This window comes from Rana temporaria, chromosome 1 (genome assembly GCF_905171775.1).
Source record: "Rana temporaria chromosome 1, aRanTem1.1, whole genome shotgun sequence".
NCBI classification, from domain to species: Eukaryota; Metazoa; Chordata; class Amphibia; order Anura; family Ranidae; genus Rana; species Rana temporaria.
Window position 1 is genome coordinate 401,907,911 of NC_053489.1, and position 22,060 is coordinate 401,929,970.

The window sequence follows — 22,060 nt, forward strand, 5'->3', positions numbered from 1 at the left end:
TTAATTGGCTACCTTTCCCCCGGCTACTGAATTGCTATTTACAAAAGTTATTTCTCTAAACATATTTTTGCAATATGGTTGTATAAAAAGTGTTAAATACCACGTGTTAAATGCTGAAGTGTGCTCCATCTCTGGCTTCTGAAGCACCTGTTAAATATTTTACTTTTGTTAAACCCGCAGTCTCCTGTCAACGTTTAGCGATCAGACTTGTAGTTTTAGCAGTAGCACAGATATCATGCCTATTGGTTTCTGAGACTTGTAGCTCTGTCTGTAGTGCAGATATCATAACAGGTCCCTCACTTGGCTCCTCCTTTCATGTGCAAAAAGCCCTGCATTCTTTTCACAGAATGCAAGGCATTTTTGATGGGGGAGGTGTGGGACCTTCTGTGCTAAAGGCAGAACCACAAGTTCCAGTGCTCTTTCTTCCATTCAAAGCATGCCTTGCATTCTGTGAGAAGAATGCAAGCCTTTTTCTGAATGGACGATGTGTCGAGCAAGTGATGTGATATCTGTACCACAGCTGGAAGTGCAAGTTTCGGTGTCGGATGGTTGGTGTTGACAGGGAGCTGTGCAAATGTGGTTTAAAAAAAAAAAAAAGTTTTGCCCATACTTTCACCTAGAAAATACATCCAGCCGTGCAAACAGTCATGAGTAGCTGTGGCCGTTGCCAGCCTGTCATTGCATTTTATCAGTTGACAGGTTTTAACCATTTGCACACACCTGTCTTTCCAGACCTAGGAATTCAGATACTTGCCACTAGAAAACTCAGGGTATGCTAATTGCTCAAACCCCAAAAATGTATTTTTTTTGTTTTGTATAGATTGGGGAGGATGGTTAGAACTGTTGTCTTTGTCCCCAATGGAGATATTTATCCTGTTTGTCATATATGTCACGATCTCTGGGAGAGAAAGTGATAGGAAATCCAAAATTGGAAGGTGAGGATAATTTTTCCAGCGGTGACAACTGTATCAGACAGGAATTCCCCTCGCAGACCAAAATTTTCCCCACTCCATCTCTAAATGACCAACAACTTTTGGCTGGGGTGAATGAGCCCCCTCCCCTTTTTTTTTTTTTTTTTAATATTAGGAACTAGGAAGGAGCTTTCCTAGAAACCGATCATGAGATACTATAGATGCCTCTAATGTCAAAGCCTGCTTTTAAAAATTCTAGTTGCGTGCCTGTTTTGCTCATCCATTGATTTCAAAACCTTGGTTACCTGACTTGCAAAAATATGCAGATCGAGATTTGTTTACTTCACTGACTCTCTTGACCCACATTCTTTTCCCTGATTGTAACTGTAGACTTCAGCAATGGCAGGGTCTTACCAGAACGGGGACCATTTACACCTTCATGTCTGGGTGTGTTGCGTTGACAGATTTATTTTTTGTCCATTGAGGAAACCAAGAATTTAGTTGCGAATTTAGTCAGATGTAGAAATCAAATTGGCTTTGAGTACAATCCGAGGTCAAGTTTTGCCCCTATCCGTATTCTTCAAAGGCCTTTAGCCTCCCATTCACTGATCTGAACCTTTATGCAGGGGGCTAGGGTTGTCCCGATACCACTTTTTTAGGACCGAGTACAAGTACCGATACTTTTTTTCAAGTACTCGCCGATACCGAACACCGATACTTTTTTTTTAAATGTGTCCCCAGCCATGTCCCCCCTCCACATAGGCAGCCATGTCCCCCCTCCACATAGGCAGCCATGTCGTCCCCCCACATAGGCAGCCATGTCTCCCCATACCTAGATGCCGCCTAGTTAATCAGCGTGCGGGGAACATTACAGCTTTCATTTAAATAGCTGTGTTTTCCCCGCCGCGCCGCGTATAGACACTCCCCCTTGCTCGGGATTGGACGGGTGATCTGCACTTTGATAGACAGACCACCCGTCCAATCCCGAGCAAGGGGGAGTGTCTATGCGCGGCGCGGCAGGGAACAGACAGCTATTCAAATGAAATCTGTAATGTTCCCTGCACGCTGAATAACTAGGTGGCGTTGCGGTATGCGGCGGCATTGCGGTGGCGGCGGGGGGGGGGGATTGGTATCGGATCTGGCATCGGGGGCATTTGCGGGAGTAAAAGTACTCCCGCAAATGCTCAGTATCGGTCCCGATACTGGCATCGGGACAACCCTAAAGGGGGCAACTCATTTTCTTCCCCCCATTAGGTCACCTATGTGTCCTTGGGACTTTAACTTGGTGCTGTTACAGAAGCTTTGAACCTATTAATGAAAACTCCATTAGACTTGCTGTCACGCAAGCTATACTTTTTGATGTCTATCGCCTCCGCTAGAGGGGTTTCGGAGTTGGCAGCCCTTTCATGCAGGGAACCATACTTGATCCTTCACCATGACAGGGTTGTGTTACGACCTGTTCCATCCTTTTTGCCAAAAGTAGTGTTGGCCTTTTTATTCAAATCCAGGACATTATTTTGCCTTCTGCTTTCTCTTTTTCATTCGGTGGAAGAGGGATGACTGCGTTCTTTGGACGTTGTCCAGGCAGTCGAGGCTTATTTCCCTAGATCTGCGGAGATCCGAGGATCAGACTCTTGGTAAAAAAAAAAAAGGACCCAAGAAGGGGTCCGACAATTGGTCATTCAGGCCTATGGTCTGAAACATAAAGCTCCAACCTGTAGGGTGAGAGCTTATTTTACCAGGGGTGTAGGAACCTCCTGGCCTTTTTTTCCGTCAGGTATCTGTGGCTCAGATTTGTAGGGCTGCTACCTGGTCTTCAGTGCATACGTTCACAAAATTTAAAAGTAAATGTTCAAGCAGCCGAGGATTCGACTTTCGTCCGCAGTGTACTGTGGGCTGCCGTATAAATTCTGATGGCTATTGTTTGGCAGGGTGTCCCCTCAAGGCTATTATTCTTGGATGTCCTAGCAGGTAATGAATATTGGCCTGACTCTGTGTTCCATGATGTACTCAAAAGTATTTTACAGGTAAGTATGATGAAAAAATTATATTTTTTTTATTTTCCTTGTATATCCCCCTCAGATCTACAGCGACTGCACTTCCACGTGCACTTGCAGTGCGAAGTGGATTTGTCTTTAGTAAATAACACCCATTGTGTTTTGAGGCTGTGTCTTCTGGTGTTACCTCAGATTCCAGGGGTTTGTTTAAAATCCTATAGATCCAGGGCTTGACAAATTTGCTTGGAATCTATGAGCCAGCTAAAAAAGTTAGGAGCCAGGAACGCGCCCTGTCCCGCCGAGCTCGCGTGCAGAAGTGAGTGCATACATGAGTAGCGCCTGCATATGAAAGCGGTGTTCAAACCACACATGTGAGGTAGTGCCCTAATTAGTAAAGCGAGAGCAATAATTCTAGCCCTAGACCTCCTCTAACTCAAAACATGCAACCTGTAGAAGTTTTCTAAACGTTGTCTATGGAGATTTTAAAGGGTAAAAGTTTGTCGCCATTCCACGAGCGGACGCAATTTTGAAGCGTGACATGTTTGGTATCAATTTACTCGGCGTAACATTTTCATTCACAATGTAAAATAAATTGGGCTAACTTTACTGTTGTCTTATTTTTTTATTAAATTAAGTGTATTTTCCCCAAAAAAAGTGCGCTTGTAAGACCGATGCGCAAATACGGTGTGACAGAAAGTATTGCAATGACTGCTATTTTATTCTCTATGCTATTTTATTCTCTATGGTGTTAGAATACAAAATATATATAATGTTTGGGGGTTCTAACTTTTAAGTAAAGATGAAAACAGGCAGGGAAGCTCCATTAGCATTGCTGGTTATCTTGTCATACCAACGGCCACCACAAGAGAGCGCCAGATTCCAGAAGGAACCATAGGACTGCAGAAGGCCGCAAAGCCGCAGCCTCAATTACCGGCCGGCGCGGCCCAACGCGATCGTGAGGGGTGGGGTGTGCACAGAGATATGGTACCCCAGCTGTGCCACCCAAGGTCGCTAATTCTAATCGCAATTGCGACCTGGCGACTGGGGTTTATCAAGCCCTGCTATAGATGCAGTGTATACTACCCTGAATCCGGAGGATCAGTCTGCTGTTCCAGGGCTTGGGTCTTTTTAAAGCTCCTACAGCTGCAAAGATTTTTCCACTATGCCCACCTGACTGTGTTAGAACTTTTAAAGGAGTTCTCTGACCTAAAACTTTTAACCCCCGCTGTGCCCGGGCTGTAAAACTATACAAAATAAACTTTCACTTACCTGCCTACGATCCCCCGTTGTTCCGATATCGCCGTCCCGGTCTCTTCCACTTCCTGCGGGTCGGTGACTCGCAGTGCGCTCAGCCTATCAGCGGCCGCGACGGGACATTGCTGCGGCCGCTGATAGGCTGAGCAGCGACAGATCCTTTTGACTGGTCTGGCCCTTCGTTCTTGTTTTGGCAGTGGCTTTTTTTATGTCAAATCGTGTCAGAATGGAGGGATCCCTCCACTGCCCTGGTAGGTCCACTCTTCGTAGAGCTGCTGGAACAAAAGTATGGAGCCCTGTGTGACAGTTTTCTAGTTCCAATATTCACACATTGAATGGAGAAAAATCTGTCTCTTCTGTATACCCCCAAAAGCATTCAGGGCATGTGCGTAAACACAAGGTACAGAATTTAGGAATGTTTGTTGAGGTGTCTTTGAAAATGTAACATGTAATGTGGCAGTGCACACATTACCATGACACAACTGTGTGAATAGGCCATTTTAGTATGGCACCCCAACACATTTACAGAGTTCACTTGCACTATAGAAATGCTGTGCTGAAAGCTTTGGGTATGTGCAAGCCACATCAATGTGATTATTGCTTGCAATTAGAATGTGCAAGGTGGTGCTAAAAAATGAGTTCCTTTTTTTTTTTTTTTTTTTTTACTGAAAGGGTCAGGGTGCTCCTGGGGCTGATTTACTAAAGGCCTAGTCACACATACAGTGGGGATCGAAAGTTTGGGCACCCCAGGTAAAAATTTGTATTAATGTGCATAACGAAGCCAAGGAAAGATGGAAAAATCTCCAAAAGGCATCAAATTACAGATTAGACATTCTTATAATATGTCAAAAAAAGTTAGATTTTATTTCCATCATTTACACTTTCAAAATTACAGAAAATAAAAAAAATGGCGTCTGCAAAAGTTTGGGCACCCTGCAGAATTTATAGCATGCACTGCCCCCTTTGCAAAGCTGAGACCTGCCAGTGTCATGGATTGTTCTCAATCATCGTCTGGGAAGACCAGGTAATGTCAATCTCAAAGGTTTTAAATGCCCAGACTCATCTGACCTTGCCCCAACAATCGGCACCATGGGTTCTTCTAAGCAGTTGTCTAGAAAACTGAAAATAGTTCATGCTCACAAAGCTGGAGAAGTCTATAAGAAGATAGCAAAGCGTTTTCAGATGTCAATATCCTCTGTTTGGAATGTAATTAAGAAATGGCAGTCACCAGGAACCGTGGAAGTTAAAGCAAGATCTGGAAGACCAAGAAAAATATCAGGCAGACAGCTCGCAGGATTGTGAGAAAAGCAATTCAAAACCCACGTTTGACTGCACGATCCCTCCAGAAAGATCTGTCAGACACTGGAGTTGTGGTACACTATTCCACTATAAAGAGATACTTGTACAAATAAGGTCTTCATGGAAGAGTCATCAGAAGAAAACCTCTTCTACGTCCTCACCACAAAAATCAGCGTTTGAACTTTGCAAATGAACATATAGACAAGCCTGATGCATTTTGGAAACAAGTTCTGTGGACCGATAAGGTTAAAATAGAACTTTTTGGCCTGAATGAGCAAAGGTACGTTTGGAGAAGAAAGGGCACATAATTTAATGAAAAGAACCTCTGTCCAACTGTTAAGCATGGGGGTGGATCAATCATGCTTTGGGGTTGTATTGCAGCCAGTGGCACAGGGAACATTTCATGAGTAGAAGGAAAAATGGATTCAATAACATTTCAGCAAATTTTGGATGGTAACTTGATGCCATCTGTGAAAAAGCTGAAGTTAAATAGAGGATGGCTTCTACAAATGTATAATGATCCTAAACACACCTCAGAATCCACGGGGGATTACATCAAGAGGCTTAAACTGAAGGTTTTTGCCATGGCCTTTACAATCTCCTGACCTCAACATAATTGAAAATCTTGGAGCACTGCAGACCACGTTAGCTCTGAGGAAAGGGGTACGCCCCCGAAACGCGTCAGCTTTTACATCTACTGATTGGTTCAAACGATTATTCGTGTTCCACTGATGATGCTGGACATCTGCTGTACTTATTTTTAAAGCCTGATTTTAACTCCAATTTTGTGAGTATAACCATTGATTTTACTATTGGAATAAATATATTTTATCAGTATCACACGAGGTCGGTGCGCCCTCCGCTCTCTTTCTTCTCTTTTATAGTTTCATGAATTCCCACGATTCTGAGGAGGGCTGCAAGACTCTAGATGATAACTTTTAATTGAACTGCACTACTTCATAGTACTCCCTATAAAATATCAGAGCGCAGGAGACTTGTTCTTGTATACTTGCCAAAGGGGGCAGTACAAGATATTAACTCTGCAGGGTGCCCAAACTTTTGCAGACGCCATTTTCTCCTACGCCTTCCAGGACGGCACACCAGAGAGATAAGGGCTCCTCCCACAGGAAACACAATCAATTGACAAGTTTGTTATAAGTTCCCACCCACCCCCTTGCTCCTCAGTATTTTGATTGTGTTTCTCCCGAACACAGCGGCACGTTTGTTGTTTTATATTACCTGGAGACGGTGAGGTCGAAGGGTACCCCTGTTGAGGCAGGTTCAGGGAGGCCGGGGAGAGCTGAACTGACCTGTTGGCTTCGGTCGCTCACAGGTCGCCACAAAGACAGGCATGGACGCTCTGAGCTGTGGTGAAAAAGCCATCGTCCCTCTGCACAAAAATCCACCACGCTGCTAATCTCTTCTTCCTGGGGGGGTTTGCAGAGGAGCATTGCGCTCCAGACCTCGTTCGGAGGTACAGGAAGCGCGTCACCGGAGAGTGCACGTTCCCTACACGGCAACCCGGAAGTGACGCTTCGGCGTGGAGGGCAGCGTGGAGCGGTGGGGTCGGCGGCGGATAAACCCTGCAACAGGTACCGGCAAGCCAAGGACCCAGTCAACCTCCTCATGATGGAAGAGGAAGGGAAGACTAGCGCTGCGGCTACCAAATCCAGATCGGGGGTCGGTGAGTACAGTCCCTCCTGGAAAGGGAGAAAAGGGGAGAGTGAGAGTTCCTGAGTCGCAGGATGCAGCTGGTAACGGCTGCTTTCCTCGTTCTCTCTCTCTTTTCTCCCCAGTACAGCCTGCAGCTCAGAAGTGGGAAGAAATAACATGGTTGTTTTATTTGTTGTTCCCTCTCTAACAGAATCTCCCGGCGAAACCCAGGGGGCCTCTGCTCAATCCTCAGCATCTGCTAGTGGTAGTTCCTCTAAAAAATGTGGAAACTGTAAAGATAAGCTCCCAAAATCCTACACCAAACCCTTCTGCCACAAGTGTATTAACCAGTTGGCTGGGAAGGAGGCAGCTGCCATGATGAAAGATTTTCTCTTGTCAATGCAGTCTGAAATGTTGGCCACGGTTAGAGCTTTCAGGGAGACGGCTACACAAACAGCCACAGGCCCTAGCACAGAGGAACCGGTCCCTAGAGAGACTTCGATTTCTCAGGGAAGGCTTGTTGCAGGACCCAGTACCCCTTTCCTACCCTCCCAGATCTTTTCTCATGATCAGGAGGAAGAGGAAAGTGAGGTCATGAGCCAGGTCACTAGACATAGCTCAGAGGGTGAGGAGGATAGAGACTCAGGAGGAAGGAAAATTGAAAAGATTCCTCTTTTCAGCAGAGGATGTGGACAGTCTCCTTCAGGCAATCTATGCCACTGAAGAGATTCCAGAGGTTCCTAAAACGACCTCTGCACAGGATAAGGTGTATAGGGGGCTCAGTGAAACACAGGATAGAGTCTTCCCTCTTCACCAATCTCTAAAAGAAATAATCCTACAAGAGTGGAAATATCCAGAAAGGAGACTGACCACTCAGAAAACCTGGAAACGGAAGTACCCGTTCACCCAATCAGTTGGGGAAGTTTTCTTTAAACTTCCAAAACTGGATGCGGCCCTGTCTCAGGTCACTAAACAGTCAGACCTCTCATTTGAAGATGCTGGCAGTATTAAAGACCTAATGGATCGTAGGGCTGAATCACTCCTAAGAAAAGCCTGGGAGGCTAACACAGCTTCTATGGCCCCAGCCTTAGCTGCGACCTGTGTAGCCAGGAATGCAGACCTATGGGTAGAGAAACTGGCAGAACACCTCGGCCAGTTTACAGAGTCAGAGGAAATCTTGGGGTCTCTATCTTTGATAGGAAAAGCTGTCGCATACTTGGCAGATGCCGCTTTGGAAACTCGTCCAGGCGAGCTATCTGGGTTAAGGCCTGGGATGGGGATGTCACATCAAAGGGAAAACTGTGTGGACTCCCTTTCCAGGGTTCACTTCTGTTTGGCCAAGGATTGGATGATGTCCTAGCTAGGTCTTCAGAAAAGGGAAAGAAGTTCCCTGTGAAACCTAAGAAAGATGGGTTTAAGAAGACTTTTCGAGGCCCCCAGGGGCAAAACAAGCAGAAGTATAAAAGAGAACCCAATAGGCGCTGGTTTTATGGCAAAGGGAACAAAAAGAATAACTTGCTCTTTCCCTCTGCCAAGGCTGATGCTAAACAGACCAAGTGACGCCAAGGTCAAAGTAGGGGGGAGGCTGTCCCAGTTTGTACAACAGTGGGAAAATATTTCAGACAGTCCCTACATACACAAGCTTATAAGGGATGGGTTCCGCCTGGAATTTGTCACCTTTCCCCCCCCCTATGATCACCCTCACGCAGCTCCCCAAGGATACCCTAAAAAGAAGGGCCCTCTTGGAAGGGATTCAGGAATTGGCAGAGCAACTAGTAATAACACCAGTGCCAGTGGAACAGCAATACCGGGGGTTCTATTCCCACGTGTTTTTGGTTCAGAAACCATCAGGAAAATTCCGCCTGATAGTAAACCTGAGAAAACTAAACGGATTTTTAGAACAGAAGAAGTTTTCCATGGAGAGTATTTACTCAGTAAGAAAGAACCTCATGAAGGAAACCTACATGACAACCATAGACCTGAAAGACGCCTATTTGCACGTGCCAATTCACGTGGACCATCAGGCCTTTTTGAGGTTTGCGGTGGTGGTAGGGGAGGAAATCTTTCATTGGCAGTTCAGGGCGCTACCCTTCGGCCTAACCTCCAGCCCCAGAATCTTTACAAAGATACTGGCAGAGGCAGTAGCCTTCCTACATCTTCAAGGGATATGCCTTATACCATACCTGGACGATCTACTGATCTCCGGTCAGACAGAGTCACAGGTTCAGAGGGATACCAACAGGGTGATGGAGTTTTTAGAAAGCCTAGGCTGGATTATCAATTTAGAGAAGTCCTCCCTCATACCAGAGCAGGTAAAAATATTTCTGGGCTACACTATAGACTCCAGGCTTCAGACGCTCTTCCTGCCAGAAGAAAAAATAAAAAAATTTGCGTCAGCAGCAGAGAATCTGGCGAGATTCCCCCAGACTTCCCAGGAGGTCAGTTATGAGAGTCCTAGGCTTAATGTCGGCATCCATACCAGCAGTAGTCTGGTCCCAATTACATGCAAGGATACTCCATTTTTTCTTTCTGTCCTCTTGGGACAAGAAGAAGGAATCCCTGGATCAGGAGATTTTACTCACCCCTCAGGTCCTGTCATCCCTAGAGTGGTGGACCAGTCACCAAAACCTAAGGGAAGGTCGACCTTGGGCACAATGGGATCTGGTAAAATTGACTACGAATGCCAGCACATGGGGGTGGGGTGCCCACATGGGGGGGAAAAAAGCCCAAGGAAGATGGTGCTACCTCCTAGCTCGTCAATCTTCCAATGCCAGGGAACTCAGAGCAGTAGGAGAAGCCCTGAAGGCCTTCCAACAAGATGTCACAGACAGGGAGGTCCAGGTGAGCTCAGACAACGCTACAGTAGTGGCCTACCTGAATCACCAAGGCGGTACCAGATCCGGTCCCCTATTGGAACTAACCATGGAAATTCTGGGTTGGGCAGAGAAAAATGTCACCTCCATCTCAGCCATACATATAAAGGGGACAGACAACATAGAAGCGGACTTCCTCAGTCGCCAACAATTAAGACAGGGGGAATGGGAATTGAATCCCGAGGTCTTTCAGGCCCTAGTTCTTCAGTTTGGCGAACCAGACATAGACCTGTTCGCGAACCGAAAGAACAGGAAAGTGAACAGGTACTTCTCAACCTCCGTAGAACGGGACTCCGAGGGCCTGGACGCGCTGTCCCAGAACTGGCACTTCAGAATAGCCTACGCCTTCCCACCCCTGGCGCTAATTCCGCGGGTACTCCAGAAAGTCAGCAAGTCCCCCGGTCAGGTCCTCCTTATTGCCCCATGGTGGCCAAGGAGGACATGGTTTGCGAATCTGAGGTTCATGTCAGTAGCAGAACCTCTGAGACTCCCAGCCAGGACAGATCTTCTCAGACAGGGTCCAGTGTTTCACCCGAGACCAGAGTTCTTTCAGCTAACAGCCTGGTTAGTGAGCGCCAGATTCTGAAACAAAAAGGTTGTTCAGAAAAGGTGATTAATACTCTCCTTACAAGTAGAAAGCCGGTCACCAGAAAGATCTACTTAAAAATATGGAAAACTTTCCAGACCTGGAGTAGAAAAAGACTAGAGTCTTCCCAGTCGGTTCCGGTTATCCTGGATTTTCTCCAGGATGGAGCAGACGCCGGGCTTAAGGTTAGCACCCTGCGAGTACAGGTAGCTGCCCTCTCTGTGTACCTGGATAAAAGATTAGCGAAGGACGACCTAGTTAAGAGGTTCTTACTAGCTAGGGAAAGAATGTCCCCCGTCCTTAAAAGCTTCTGTCCACCATGGGACCTTACTAGGGTATTAGAGTCATTATCTATGCCCCCTTTTGAACCTTTAGAGAAAGTTTCCTTTAGGTTCCTTACGTTAAAATTAGCTTTTTTGTTAGCTATTACTACAGCCAGGAGGGTGGGAGATCTGCAAGCTCTGTCCATGAAAGAGCCTTTTCTTAGGGTGCAACCAGACAGGGTCACTCTTAGGGCAGATCCCTTATACCTACCTAAAGTAGCATCCTTACTCAACAGGACGCAAGAAATGATATTGCCGTCCTTTTGTTCAGAACCAAAGAACGAGAAGGAATTTAAGTTTCACTGTTTGGACGTAAGAAGATGTCTTCTTATATATTTAGAGAGAACCAAAAGTTTCGGGAAATCTAACCATCTCCTAATCCTTTATGGTGGAGTCAGGAAGGGATTGCAGGCCTCAAGGCCATCAGTCTCAAAATGGATTAGAGAAGCTATTGCAGAGGCTTATCAGTGTGCAGGAGAACCAGCTCCACTTAATATCAAAGCTCATTCAACCAGATCTCTGGCGACATCTTGGGCGGAGAGAGCAGGTGCCTCCTGGGACCAGATCCGTAGTGCGGCTACCTGGTCAAGTCATCACACCTTCCTGAAACACTACCGTGTAGAATTGTTGTCACAGCAAGACCTGGCTTTCGGTCGGAAGGTCCTCCAAGCTGTGGTCCCACCCTGAGGTAGGCCTGAGGTCCTTTTTATATCCTCTCTGGTGTGCCGTCCTGGAAGGCGTAGGAGAAAACCTTCGTTAGATCTACCGGTAACGGTATTTCTACGAGCCTTCCAGGACGGCAGGCCTACTACCCACCCTATGTGAAGAAAGGTAAGCTATATGCTAAATGGTAAGTACCAATGGGGTGCCCCTTGTGAACCAGTTCAAGATTACTTTATAAAATACTGAGGAGCAAGGGGGTGGGTGGGAACTTATAACAAACTTGTCAATTGATTGTGTTTCCTGTGGGAGGAGCCCTTATCTCTCTGGTGTGCCGTCCTGGAAGGCTCGTAGAAATACCGTTACCGGTAGATCTAACGTAGGTTTTTGTTTTTTTCTGTAATTTTGAAAGTGTAAATGATGGAAATAAAATCTAACTTTTTTCTGACATATTATAAGAATGTCTAATCTGTAATTTGATGCCTTTTGGAGATTTTTCCATCTTTCCTTGGCTTCGTTATGCACATTAATGCAAATTTTTACCTGGGGTGCCCAAACTTTCGATCCCCACTGTATGCAGGTCAACATATGTGTTTTTATTTAACCTAGCCATTAATAGTGGAATTCCAGTCTATACCTAAATCTTAAAAAGGCTCCACCCCCTTCTTAACACCTATGCTGACTAATCAGTGTAAAGGCCTGTACAAACGATCAGACTTTTTGACAACAAACCTCCGACGGACCTGTTTTTGCAGACAATCTGACGCTCCATCGGACAAACTTTTTCGCTTTTTCATTGCACAAATGTTCGCTGTGTGAACAAACAAACTTTCTGTCAACAAATGTCCTACGCCGGCTAATCCGATCGTGTGTAAACAAGTCCATCGGACTTAAAGCGGAGTTCCACCAAAAAACTGAACTTCTGCTTAATCCACTCCTCGCCCCCTTACATGCCACATTTGGCATGTCATTTTTTTGGGGGGGGGGGAGTGGGGGCTTCAGGAGGAGTGGAACTTGCTGTCTCACTTCCTCGTTCTGCCCAGGGACCGCTAAGGCGATACGTCATATCGCCTTTTGGCGCCCCTCCCAGTAGGCGATCGCCTGGGACACGTGACGAGTCCCAGGCGATCGCCTGTCCAATCAGGTAGCGCAACGCAGCTCGCGCAGTGAGTGCTCGGTCGTGAAGCCGAAAGCTGTCACGGCCGTGTGCCCACAGTTAGGATGGAGGCGCCGGCGGAGAGGAGCGTCGCTGGACAGTGGCGCAGGTAAGCGTCTATTAAAAGCCAGCAGCTATGCTTTTTGTAGCTGCTGACTTTTTTTTATTTTTTTTTTAATTCTTTATTTATACAATACAACGGGCGGTCCCGCACGGATCACAACAAAAGTGCAACATACAGTGGTAAGTTCAAACATTTGAGCATAGTGGATTTTGGTTAAACAGATATATACTCATCCGAATCTTATAATCAGGATCCGTGGGCACGCCTACTTTTTCCTGTTTTCTAAGAGATACCAAGCGGAGGTAGAAAGGGGACTAGTGGACAGTAACAGTTCCGGAGAGATAGTTCGGGGTTAGAAATAGAGGGGGGGGGTGATGCCCTGTAGGGAAATTCCCCCCAGGAGGTCTGATGTAAAGGGAAGAGAAAGGAAAGGGAAGAGTATTAGGAAGGGGGGGGGGGGGGGGAGGTCCCGCGAGCATGGACACACGCATCCGGTCTCACATGCCCTGCGGACCCATCTGCAGCGAGTCTGGTTCGTCGCTTCTGTTTTTATCTAAGTTAGGGCATCGGTCAGCTTTAAGTAGTTTTAGGGCGGGCCTCTGAGGGTCTGTCCCTCATCTGAGTATTTGTATACATTCCACAGCTGCCATGTATTTTTGTAGGCTTCCTGTCTGTCCTGATTTGATAGAGTCAGGTCTTCCAGCCTTCCAATGTCATCCACCTTCCGCAGCCACATTGCCACGGTCGGTGGGTCAGGGGATTTCCAACAAAGTGGAATGCATGCCTTAGCGGCGTCAAAAAGGTGTCGAAGGATTGACTTCTTGTACACACGGGTTGGGATGTCATTAGCGTGTAGTATATAGAAAGCTGGGTCGTAGCTGCTTACTTTTAATAAACATCAAAAAGGCTGGAACGCCGCTTTAAAAGGGAAGCTTGTCCATGTATGTAATTTTACAATGGCAAGTTGTGTAAGAATTTTATTAACATTGGTGTTTTTCCTATATACAAGGTTGTGTTTTGTGACTTGTGGAAATGTTACTGAGCTTATAGCTTTTTTTTTTTTTTTTTTTTTTTTTTATATTGGTAAGGCACTGGCTGATCTTCTACTAGACTTTGCTAGTCCTTTCTCCGTTCACGAACGTTAAAAGGACAAGAGTTTTCCATGAATATTTCATGACTACTTACCATTGTCAAGAGAACAAATGATACCCAATCGCACATATACAGATCCTGTTGCTTGCTCTGTCATTGCACGCAAACAGTGTTTCTATGCTGGTTGCTGTATTGTGAAAAAATGTGTCCTTGCTTTGATAATGAAATGAAAAAGCAAATGTTTTGTTCATTAAAGTAATTAGAGGCATGGAGGAGCTCAGCTATGAGGAAAGATTAGAGGAACTGAATTTATTCACTCTTGAGAAGAGGAGATTAAGGGGGATATGATCAACATGTACAAATATATAAGGGGTCCATACAGTGAACTTGGTGTTGAGTTATTCACTTTACGGTCAACACTGAGGACAAGGGGGCACTCTTTACGTCTAGAGGAAAAGAGATTTCACCTCCAAATACGGAAAGGTTTTTTCACAGTAAGAGCTGTGAAAATGTGGAACAGACTCCCTCCAGAGGTGGTTCTGGCCAGCTCAGTAGATTACTTTAAGAAAGGCCTGGATACTTTCCTAAATGTACAGAATATAACTGAGTACTAAGATTTGTAGGTAAAGTTGATCCAGGGTAAATCCAATTTGTCTCTCGGGGATCAGGAAGGAATTTTTTGGCTGTCGGCTTGTAGTTCTCAATGAACGTTCTGGGTAGTTCATTGTTTTTTCATGTCGGTGTATAACTGCCTGCCCATTAGAGATACCGCTTATATTGACAGTCTGCAGGAGTCCTGCATCGAACCCCTGACCTGCTGATCATGGGTGAAATGCTTTTCAGGCACCTATGAAAAAAAACTAATGCACATACTATGTGTTCTTTTTGCAGGTGTGCATTTATTTTAGTTTTAGCTTTGTACAAATATACTATCTTGGAACGGGGGAAAGTTCAACTTTTCCTCTTCCTTCACTTCTCTCACTTTTTTGCAGGCCGTGGGACCATTTATAAAGTGCAGCTCACGCATGCACAGTGGGAAGCCAGCTCTGAAGCAGCAGGAAGTCGCAGCTGGTTTCCCAAAGTAAACATGGCAGTGCAGGGGACCCGAAGACTAACAAGTGAACAGTAGATAAAACAAAATGTGAACTTTGCTACTATGCATATTTATGCTGTCCTAGCCAGGTGTAATGATCTATACAAGTTGCTTTGACCTGTTGTAATTCATGTAGTATTACTACCCTAAATTCCACTAAAACTATCTGCACAAATAATGAACAGCTAATAAAAGTAGTATAGTTTTTTTGCTGTCCTTTTTTAACCTGCCTGGCGGTATTCCCGAGTCTGACTCGGGGTTAGATTTTCCTGCTGCGAGCGGTAACCCCGAGTCAGACTCGGGCTTGCCTCGCTAGATCCACAGGCTTGGTTTACTTACCTTGTCCTTGGATCCAGCGATGCCACCGCGCTGTGTGAGCGAGCAGGACCTCGCTCGATTCACACAGTGCCTCCGTGTGACGCCGATCTCCGTTCCCTGCGACGTTACGACGCACGGGGACGGAGAACGGCGCCAAATTCAAAAAAGTAAACAAACACCTTACATACAGTATACTGTAATCTTATAGATTACAGTACTGTATGTAAAAAAAACACACCCCCCCTGTCCCTAGTGGTCTGTCCTGTGTCATGCATGTCATTTTATATAATAAAAACGTTTCTTTCTCCCTGCAAACTGTAGATTGTCCATAGCAACCAAAAGTGTCCCTTTATGTCAAAAATAGTTTTAGATCAGCTAAAAAACAGCGATAATAAATTATAATCACTTGCAGAATTGTGCGATAGCGATTTGTGGGGAAATTCGTCATAAAAAAAAAAAAATAATGACAGCAACAATTCTGCAACTGAGCAAATTTCAGTGATTTTGATTTGATTACATTATTGAATAATTTTTATTATAATTATATTATTATTTGTTATAATTATTTATAATTATTTATTATATTATAATTTATAATTTTGTTTTTAAAAAAATGTCATACCCGGGATGCCTGATAGAAGCTTGTTTGGTCAGATTTAAGTGAGTTATTTCTAAAAATTACAGACCTACAATATAAAACGCCAAATTTCCTTGCAAATAATGGTACCGCTTTTAGCATGTTTTTTCTGACAGAATCATACCGCCAGGGAGGTTAATATCAGTTTAGCCTTAAATATCCACCACTTTGTTAAAACCTTATTGTTTTTACAGGCAAAATACATCTCTCACTGCATTGATGAAATCAAGCAAGAACTTAAACAGGATAATATTGCAGTGAAAGCCAATGCCGTCTGTAAGCTGACATATGTGAGTATTTACTCTATCCATATTTATGCCATTTAACATGTTGTCACCACTATATACAAAAATCGAAATAAAAATTCCATCTCTTTGGCCTTGCAGAATTGTGCTCGACTGTTGAATGGTAGGGACAAAATACTGACTTTTTGTGATTTCCCTTACAGCCCTATTTTTCACTGGAAATGTCCATGTGCCCCATTCCAGGCTCAACAGCGTATTGTACCAGATATAAATTTCGCCTATCTCCAACACAGTAGTCCCAATGCAAATATCACACTCCCCTTTTCAACTTCAGCATTACTGTAAGGCAGGCCTTAGCCGGTGCAAATTTTTTTCCTGCAACTACGGGTTGCAGGAAAGACATTCACACGGTTCCCCCATCAATTCAGCCAGTGCTTATAGGGGAATCCCTCCTGCTACCAGTTGTTTGCTACCATTGGGGGAAGCCAACCCTGCCGGAGAAGACCGTGATTATTTCTAGTGGCTATAGCAGCCGCTAGCAATATTCGCAAGTGTATTCGGCAGGCTGGTTGTACCCAAGTTGATTGATCGGTTACATTTAACCTGCCCACACACAGTTTAAATCGCAGCCAGTTCCTGCTGAATTGTCCGAGATTTGAACGGTCTATGGCCAGCCTAAGCCAGGAAATGTCCTTGTGCCTCCACCCATGGTTAACCACTTCTATACCAGGCACTTACGCACCTTCCCGCCCAAGGCAATTTTCAGCTTTCAGCACTGTCGCAATTTGAATGACAATTGCGCGGTCGTGCTACACTGTACCCAAATGAAATTTGTATCATTTTGTTCCCACAAATAGAGCTTTCTTTTGGTGGTATTTGATCACCTCTGGGATTTAATTTTTTTTGCGCAACAACTAAAAAAAGACCGACATTTTTGAAAAAAAATAAGTTAGTTATTTTTTCTGTTAATTTTTTTCTAAATAAGTACGTTTTCTTCTTCAAGAAACTGGTGGGCACTCGTAGGCAGCACTGATGGGCACTCGTAGGCGGCACTGGGTGGCCCTGATGGCATTGCTGGGCACAGTCAGTGCCCATGTTGCCAGTCAGTGCCCATTTGTGGGCACCGATTGGCATGATTGCATTAAAAACTTTTTTTTTTATATATATCTATTTGTACTCTATTGAGCACTGGGGGGTACTCCCTGGTGGTCCAGTGTGGGGATCCGAGGGGGGGGGGCTATGCTGATAAACAATCAGCGCGAACCCCCCCGATCAAGAGACCTGCCGATCGGCTCTCCTCTACTCGCGTCTGTCAAACGTGAGTGAGGAAGAGCCGGTCAACGGCTCTTCCTGTTTACATTGTGATCAGCCGTGATTGGACACGGCTGATCACGTGGTAAAGAGCCTCCGCCGGAGGCTCTATACCGAGATCTGAGGTGCAGGGTGTCAGACTGACACCCCGCATCACAGATCGCTGCCCGCGCCGGCATGAAATACTGCAGGACGTCAATAGACGTCCAATCAGGGTTTCACAACCACTTCCAGGACCTCAATCTCCTATTGACCGGGCGGGAAGTGGTTAAATAACATTCTAGTTCTCAATGCAAATTGTTCTTCCTCACCTCCCCTTCATCTCTGACTGGTCATTACCAGTTCTTGTATGTACTCATCTGTGGTTGAATAACACAATTCTTTATTATTATTATTATTATTATGCTTCAGTATAATTTCCCTGCAGATACCAATGGCACCCTTCCATACAAAGGTTTTTGGCAATTTGTAGGTAGTATTGTAAGTAGGTTGGAGGTATCTCCTTTTAGTGTGCACACAGATTCAAAACATTTTTTGTGTCAGCTGACAATCAATAACCTTCCAAAAAATGTATATGCCCCAAGGTCTTCAATAGTGGTGGAATAAAATAGCTTATATAAGGTTTGTTTGCATCTCAAAGCTAGTTACTTGACCCCCTTTACGAGTTTTGAACATATTTTAGTTCTTTTGTGCTACTTTTTTGCTATACTTTGAAGGCAATCACTTTTTTTTCAAAGTTTTGTGAATAGTGGTCCTGGTCCTATAGGTGATGTATGCATGAGGTATGGCGAGGTGAACATTGAGCTTCTGAATGGACTATAATCGATAGCAATTGGTACATTTTTCGAAAATAGGGAAATTCCATCCAGATATCTAACAGCATTGTTGAGTCACTTTATGTAGGAACAGTTTAAGCTGTGAAAAGATTTCAAAAGTTATACACATTTTATTATAATATTTTGTCCCATTCATGACTAGGCTGTATAGTATAAGGAGGGTGATGGCTCACATGCTGAACAAATAAAAATACATCTTTGGCCACTGAAAAGATACATTTTATGAATATTATCTGCTTATGTTACGGTATTTAGATTTGATTTGATTTTTTTTTTGTCTTTGTGAACAGTTGCAAATGCTGGGCTATGACATCAGTTGGGCTGCGTTTAATATCGTTGAAGTAATGAGTGCATCAAAATTCACTTTTAAGGTATGTTTTAGACATGACATTGACTGATAATGCTTGCTGCTGATAACAACAGCAAACGGCCCTTGTTTTTGTCTTTTACAGAGGATTGGATACTTGGCTGCTTCTCAATGCTTTCATGAAGGGACTGATGTCATTATGCTGACCACAAACCAAATCAGGAAGGTAAGCAAGTTGAATCCCTGTTTAATCTAGGTCAGTGGTCTCCAAACTGCGGCCCTTTGCGTGCCTTTATCCGGGCCTTGGAGCACTATCCCTCACACTGAAACGAGACACTATTCTGCCATCCGACTCCGACAATGGAGCACCATTTCTCCCACTGACACCACTAATGGGGCACTCATCCTCCCTATGATAACAGAAATGGGGCACTATTCCTCCCCCTAATACCAGATGCCAGGAAAATGTTCACTCCCGCTGGCCAAAGTCCGGCCCTCCAAGAGTCTGAAGGACAATAAACCGGCTCTTTGTTTAAAATGTTTGGAGAGTCTCAGTTCACAATAATATGGTGCGAATATGATTCGATTTCGCAGTACGATTCTAATGTGAAATGCAATTTCTGAGGTGATTTGGCATAGCTGGAGATCAAATACACACAGAACACACACTAAATTCGCACAGGACCCCTAAAAATGTGTGTACTGGTTTTAAATTATTTTCAACACTTTTTTTGGGTGAATGGGTAGGGATACAATGTACCCCATACTCTTTTACAATCTCCCACAACCATCGTGGGGAAGAGATCCTTGTCCCCATCAATATGGAAACAAGGGGCTTTGGGGTGGGGGGCGCAGAGTCCCCTGCCCCCAAAGCAAACACCCCCCCCTAATGTTGAGGGTATGTGGCCTGGTATAGTCCAGGAGGGGGGTGCTCGCTCACCCCCCCCCTCTCCTCTACGTGCTCTGATAAGGGTCTGGTATGGATTTGTGTGTGTGTGTGTGTGTTTTTTTTGGGGGGGGGGGGGGTTCTTATCTCTACACGTTGTTTTATTTTTTATTTATACATTTTGACAAGGGGTTCCCGCTCAAAGTTCATACCAGACTCAAAGGGACTAGTATTGTTGAGATCAAAGCCAGATCCTGTTCAGTGAAGTCGCAGGGCAAAGTCCGATCCACAGTCATACGACTGTCGCATCGTACCAGTGTGAACACGGCCTTAAAGTGGATGTAAACCCTCACATATACTCAGTGAAGTAAACCGCCTCAGATGATATATACATGTACTGTATATCTTCCGTCTTCACCTTTTACATACGGTTTAGAACGTGCGCGTCCTGTTAGAATTTTCTCTTCTTGGTACCCCTGTAGGTGTGGATACTTGCTATACACTGTGAGATACTGCGAGACAGTTGATTAGAGAAAAGGCACACACACTCTCTCCCCACACATGCAGAGCGTGCCTGATTAGTTTGGCACACACACACACACACACTTCTATCTATAGACACTTATTTTCAATATTTTACATAGCTATACCTGCGAAATGGGCCAGCCTGAAGTGATCTAGCAGGGCTTGATTTTCTGATTAAAGTTACATTTTAAGAACAAACCTACAGAACCTGTCTTGTCTGTAACCCAGGGACTGCCTGAATATATATATATATATTTTTTTTACCTTGATTAAATAGGTTTGCTTGGTTAGGCTCCATTCACACAACAAATGTTAGAAATGGACAAAAATTTACTTTGTAGGCACCAATTATACAAATATGAATACGTTTATTGATACAATGCCCAAAGGGGTGTTTGGACCAACAATAAAGTGGATTCAAATTACAATTCAAACATTTAAAACTAAAAGATTAACACAGTAGAAACTGTGTTTGACAGCAAAATGGTTATCCAATAATGATCCAAAAGAAAATGCCTGAATATATATAAAGAAAATTATAACGCACACCAGCCCATACCCGTTTGTCAGCTACAGGAGGTTAAACCGTGGTCCAATAAGTTGTATGTATGAAGGTGGCTGTAAACCAAGACAGTGATGAGACAAGATGTCCATAGAATTTAGAGGGTACGTCTAAAGTAAGCTTTGGCCATATAGGTTACCGCAATGGCTGAAACATTGGTGTGGTATCTGGTAGAAGTAAACAAAAAAAACAGTTAACAGAGGTAACAGTTAGGCACCAAAAGCAGTACATACAGCATTCCAGATATACATACCACCAAGAGGGGATTCATGGAGGGAGTCTGTGAAGTCTGGTGACAGACTTTCTGGTGAATGTGTCATCTACCAAGCCGGGCTGCACACAAAAGCATTAAATATGCGTCACCATTCACACTTGTACAACTTGTCATGTGACATTGGACAACACAGTTGCATGACAAGTCGCAGTCTATTGTTTTCAGTAGCATCTGTTCAAAACGGTGTGACTTTTAAAAAAGGTGCCTGCACTACTTTGGTGTGACTGAGATCCATGGAGTGTAAAATCGCATCAGTGACACTGGATATTGTGTGACTTTGGAGTCTCCTTTAGTGTGAATGGAGCCTAAGATTGCAGTTTAATTACTCTGGCAAAAGAGGAGGTTGTCTTGCTTTAATATGTCATAAACAATGTACATCAACCTCTTGGCGGTTGGGAAAGTGTTGTAATTGTCTGGTCACTGTTTTTTGCAGGATCTCAGTAGTCCTAATCAATATGATACAGGTGTTGCCCTGACTGGCTTATCATGCTTTGTAACCCCAGACCTGGCCAGGGATTTAGCCAATGATATTATGACATTGGTAAGTATCATAGAATAAGCAAGCCCTTTTTTCTGCTAAATATGAGTGACATTGTTGCATAGAAAATGTTATCATGATTACATCATTGTATGTGTCAATATATCCTTCTCACCAAAAAATTTTTTTTTCTTTTTATGAATACAATGAATGGAATTACAGCTGTGCTTGAGGAGGCTTTCCAGCTAAAATTGTTACCCTTTTGTAAGGAGGTAGCGGATACCGCTGAATAAAAACTGTTTTCACAGGATAGCGCCACATGCTTAGTATTTGGGTCTGCTCAGAAGTTGGGGTTTTTATATAAACCTCTGTTTAATAAGCATGCCTGGTTTTGGTGTCTAGTACCTTTATTACTGGAATTTTAAGTAAACTGTAATCTAAAAATAAAAAGACCCTGTCACCGACCAAAAAATTCCAGGTAAAAGCACAGAAAAAATTAAGTATTTTTAGATGCTTAATGCATACATTTTTTTTTCACGTTTCTCTGAAAGTGTTACAGATCTAGTTTTCAGAAAATGCAATTCCCTAATGCAGCACTCGCCCTCCTTGCAGATCTTGGCCCTCTCTTTTGATAGTATCTAATTTTATTTCCCTCTTTTTTTATAGTATCTAATTTTATTGCCTGTGCTGAGTAACGGTCCTGAATCTGCTTGGGCTGTG

The 22,060-nt window shown here is 44.2% G+C and overlaps 1 protein-coding gene across 4 annotated transcripts in view; it reads left to right on the forward strand.

The window, feature by feature from the left end:
* Nucleotides 1-22,060, forward strand: part of AP3D1 (adaptor related protein complex 3 subunit delta 1) — a 203,587-nt gene that overhangs the window by 15,131 nt on the left and 166,396 nt on the right. For all 4 annotated transcript variants that reach the window (XM_040323311.1, XM_040323319.1, XM_040323328.1 and 1 more), the window contains exons 2-5: nucleotides 16,111-16,206; nucleotides 18,599-18,679; nucleotides 18,761-18,841; nucleotides 21,296-21,403. In XM_040323311.1, coding sequence (XP_040179245.1) covers nucleotides 16,111-16,206; nucleotides 18,599-18,679; nucleotides 18,761-18,841; nucleotides 21,296-21,403 — 366 coding nt within the window. The remainder of the gene's footprint in view (nucleotides 1-16,110; nucleotides 16,207-18,598; nucleotides 18,680-18,760; nucleotides 18,842-21,295; nucleotides 21,404-22,060) is intronic.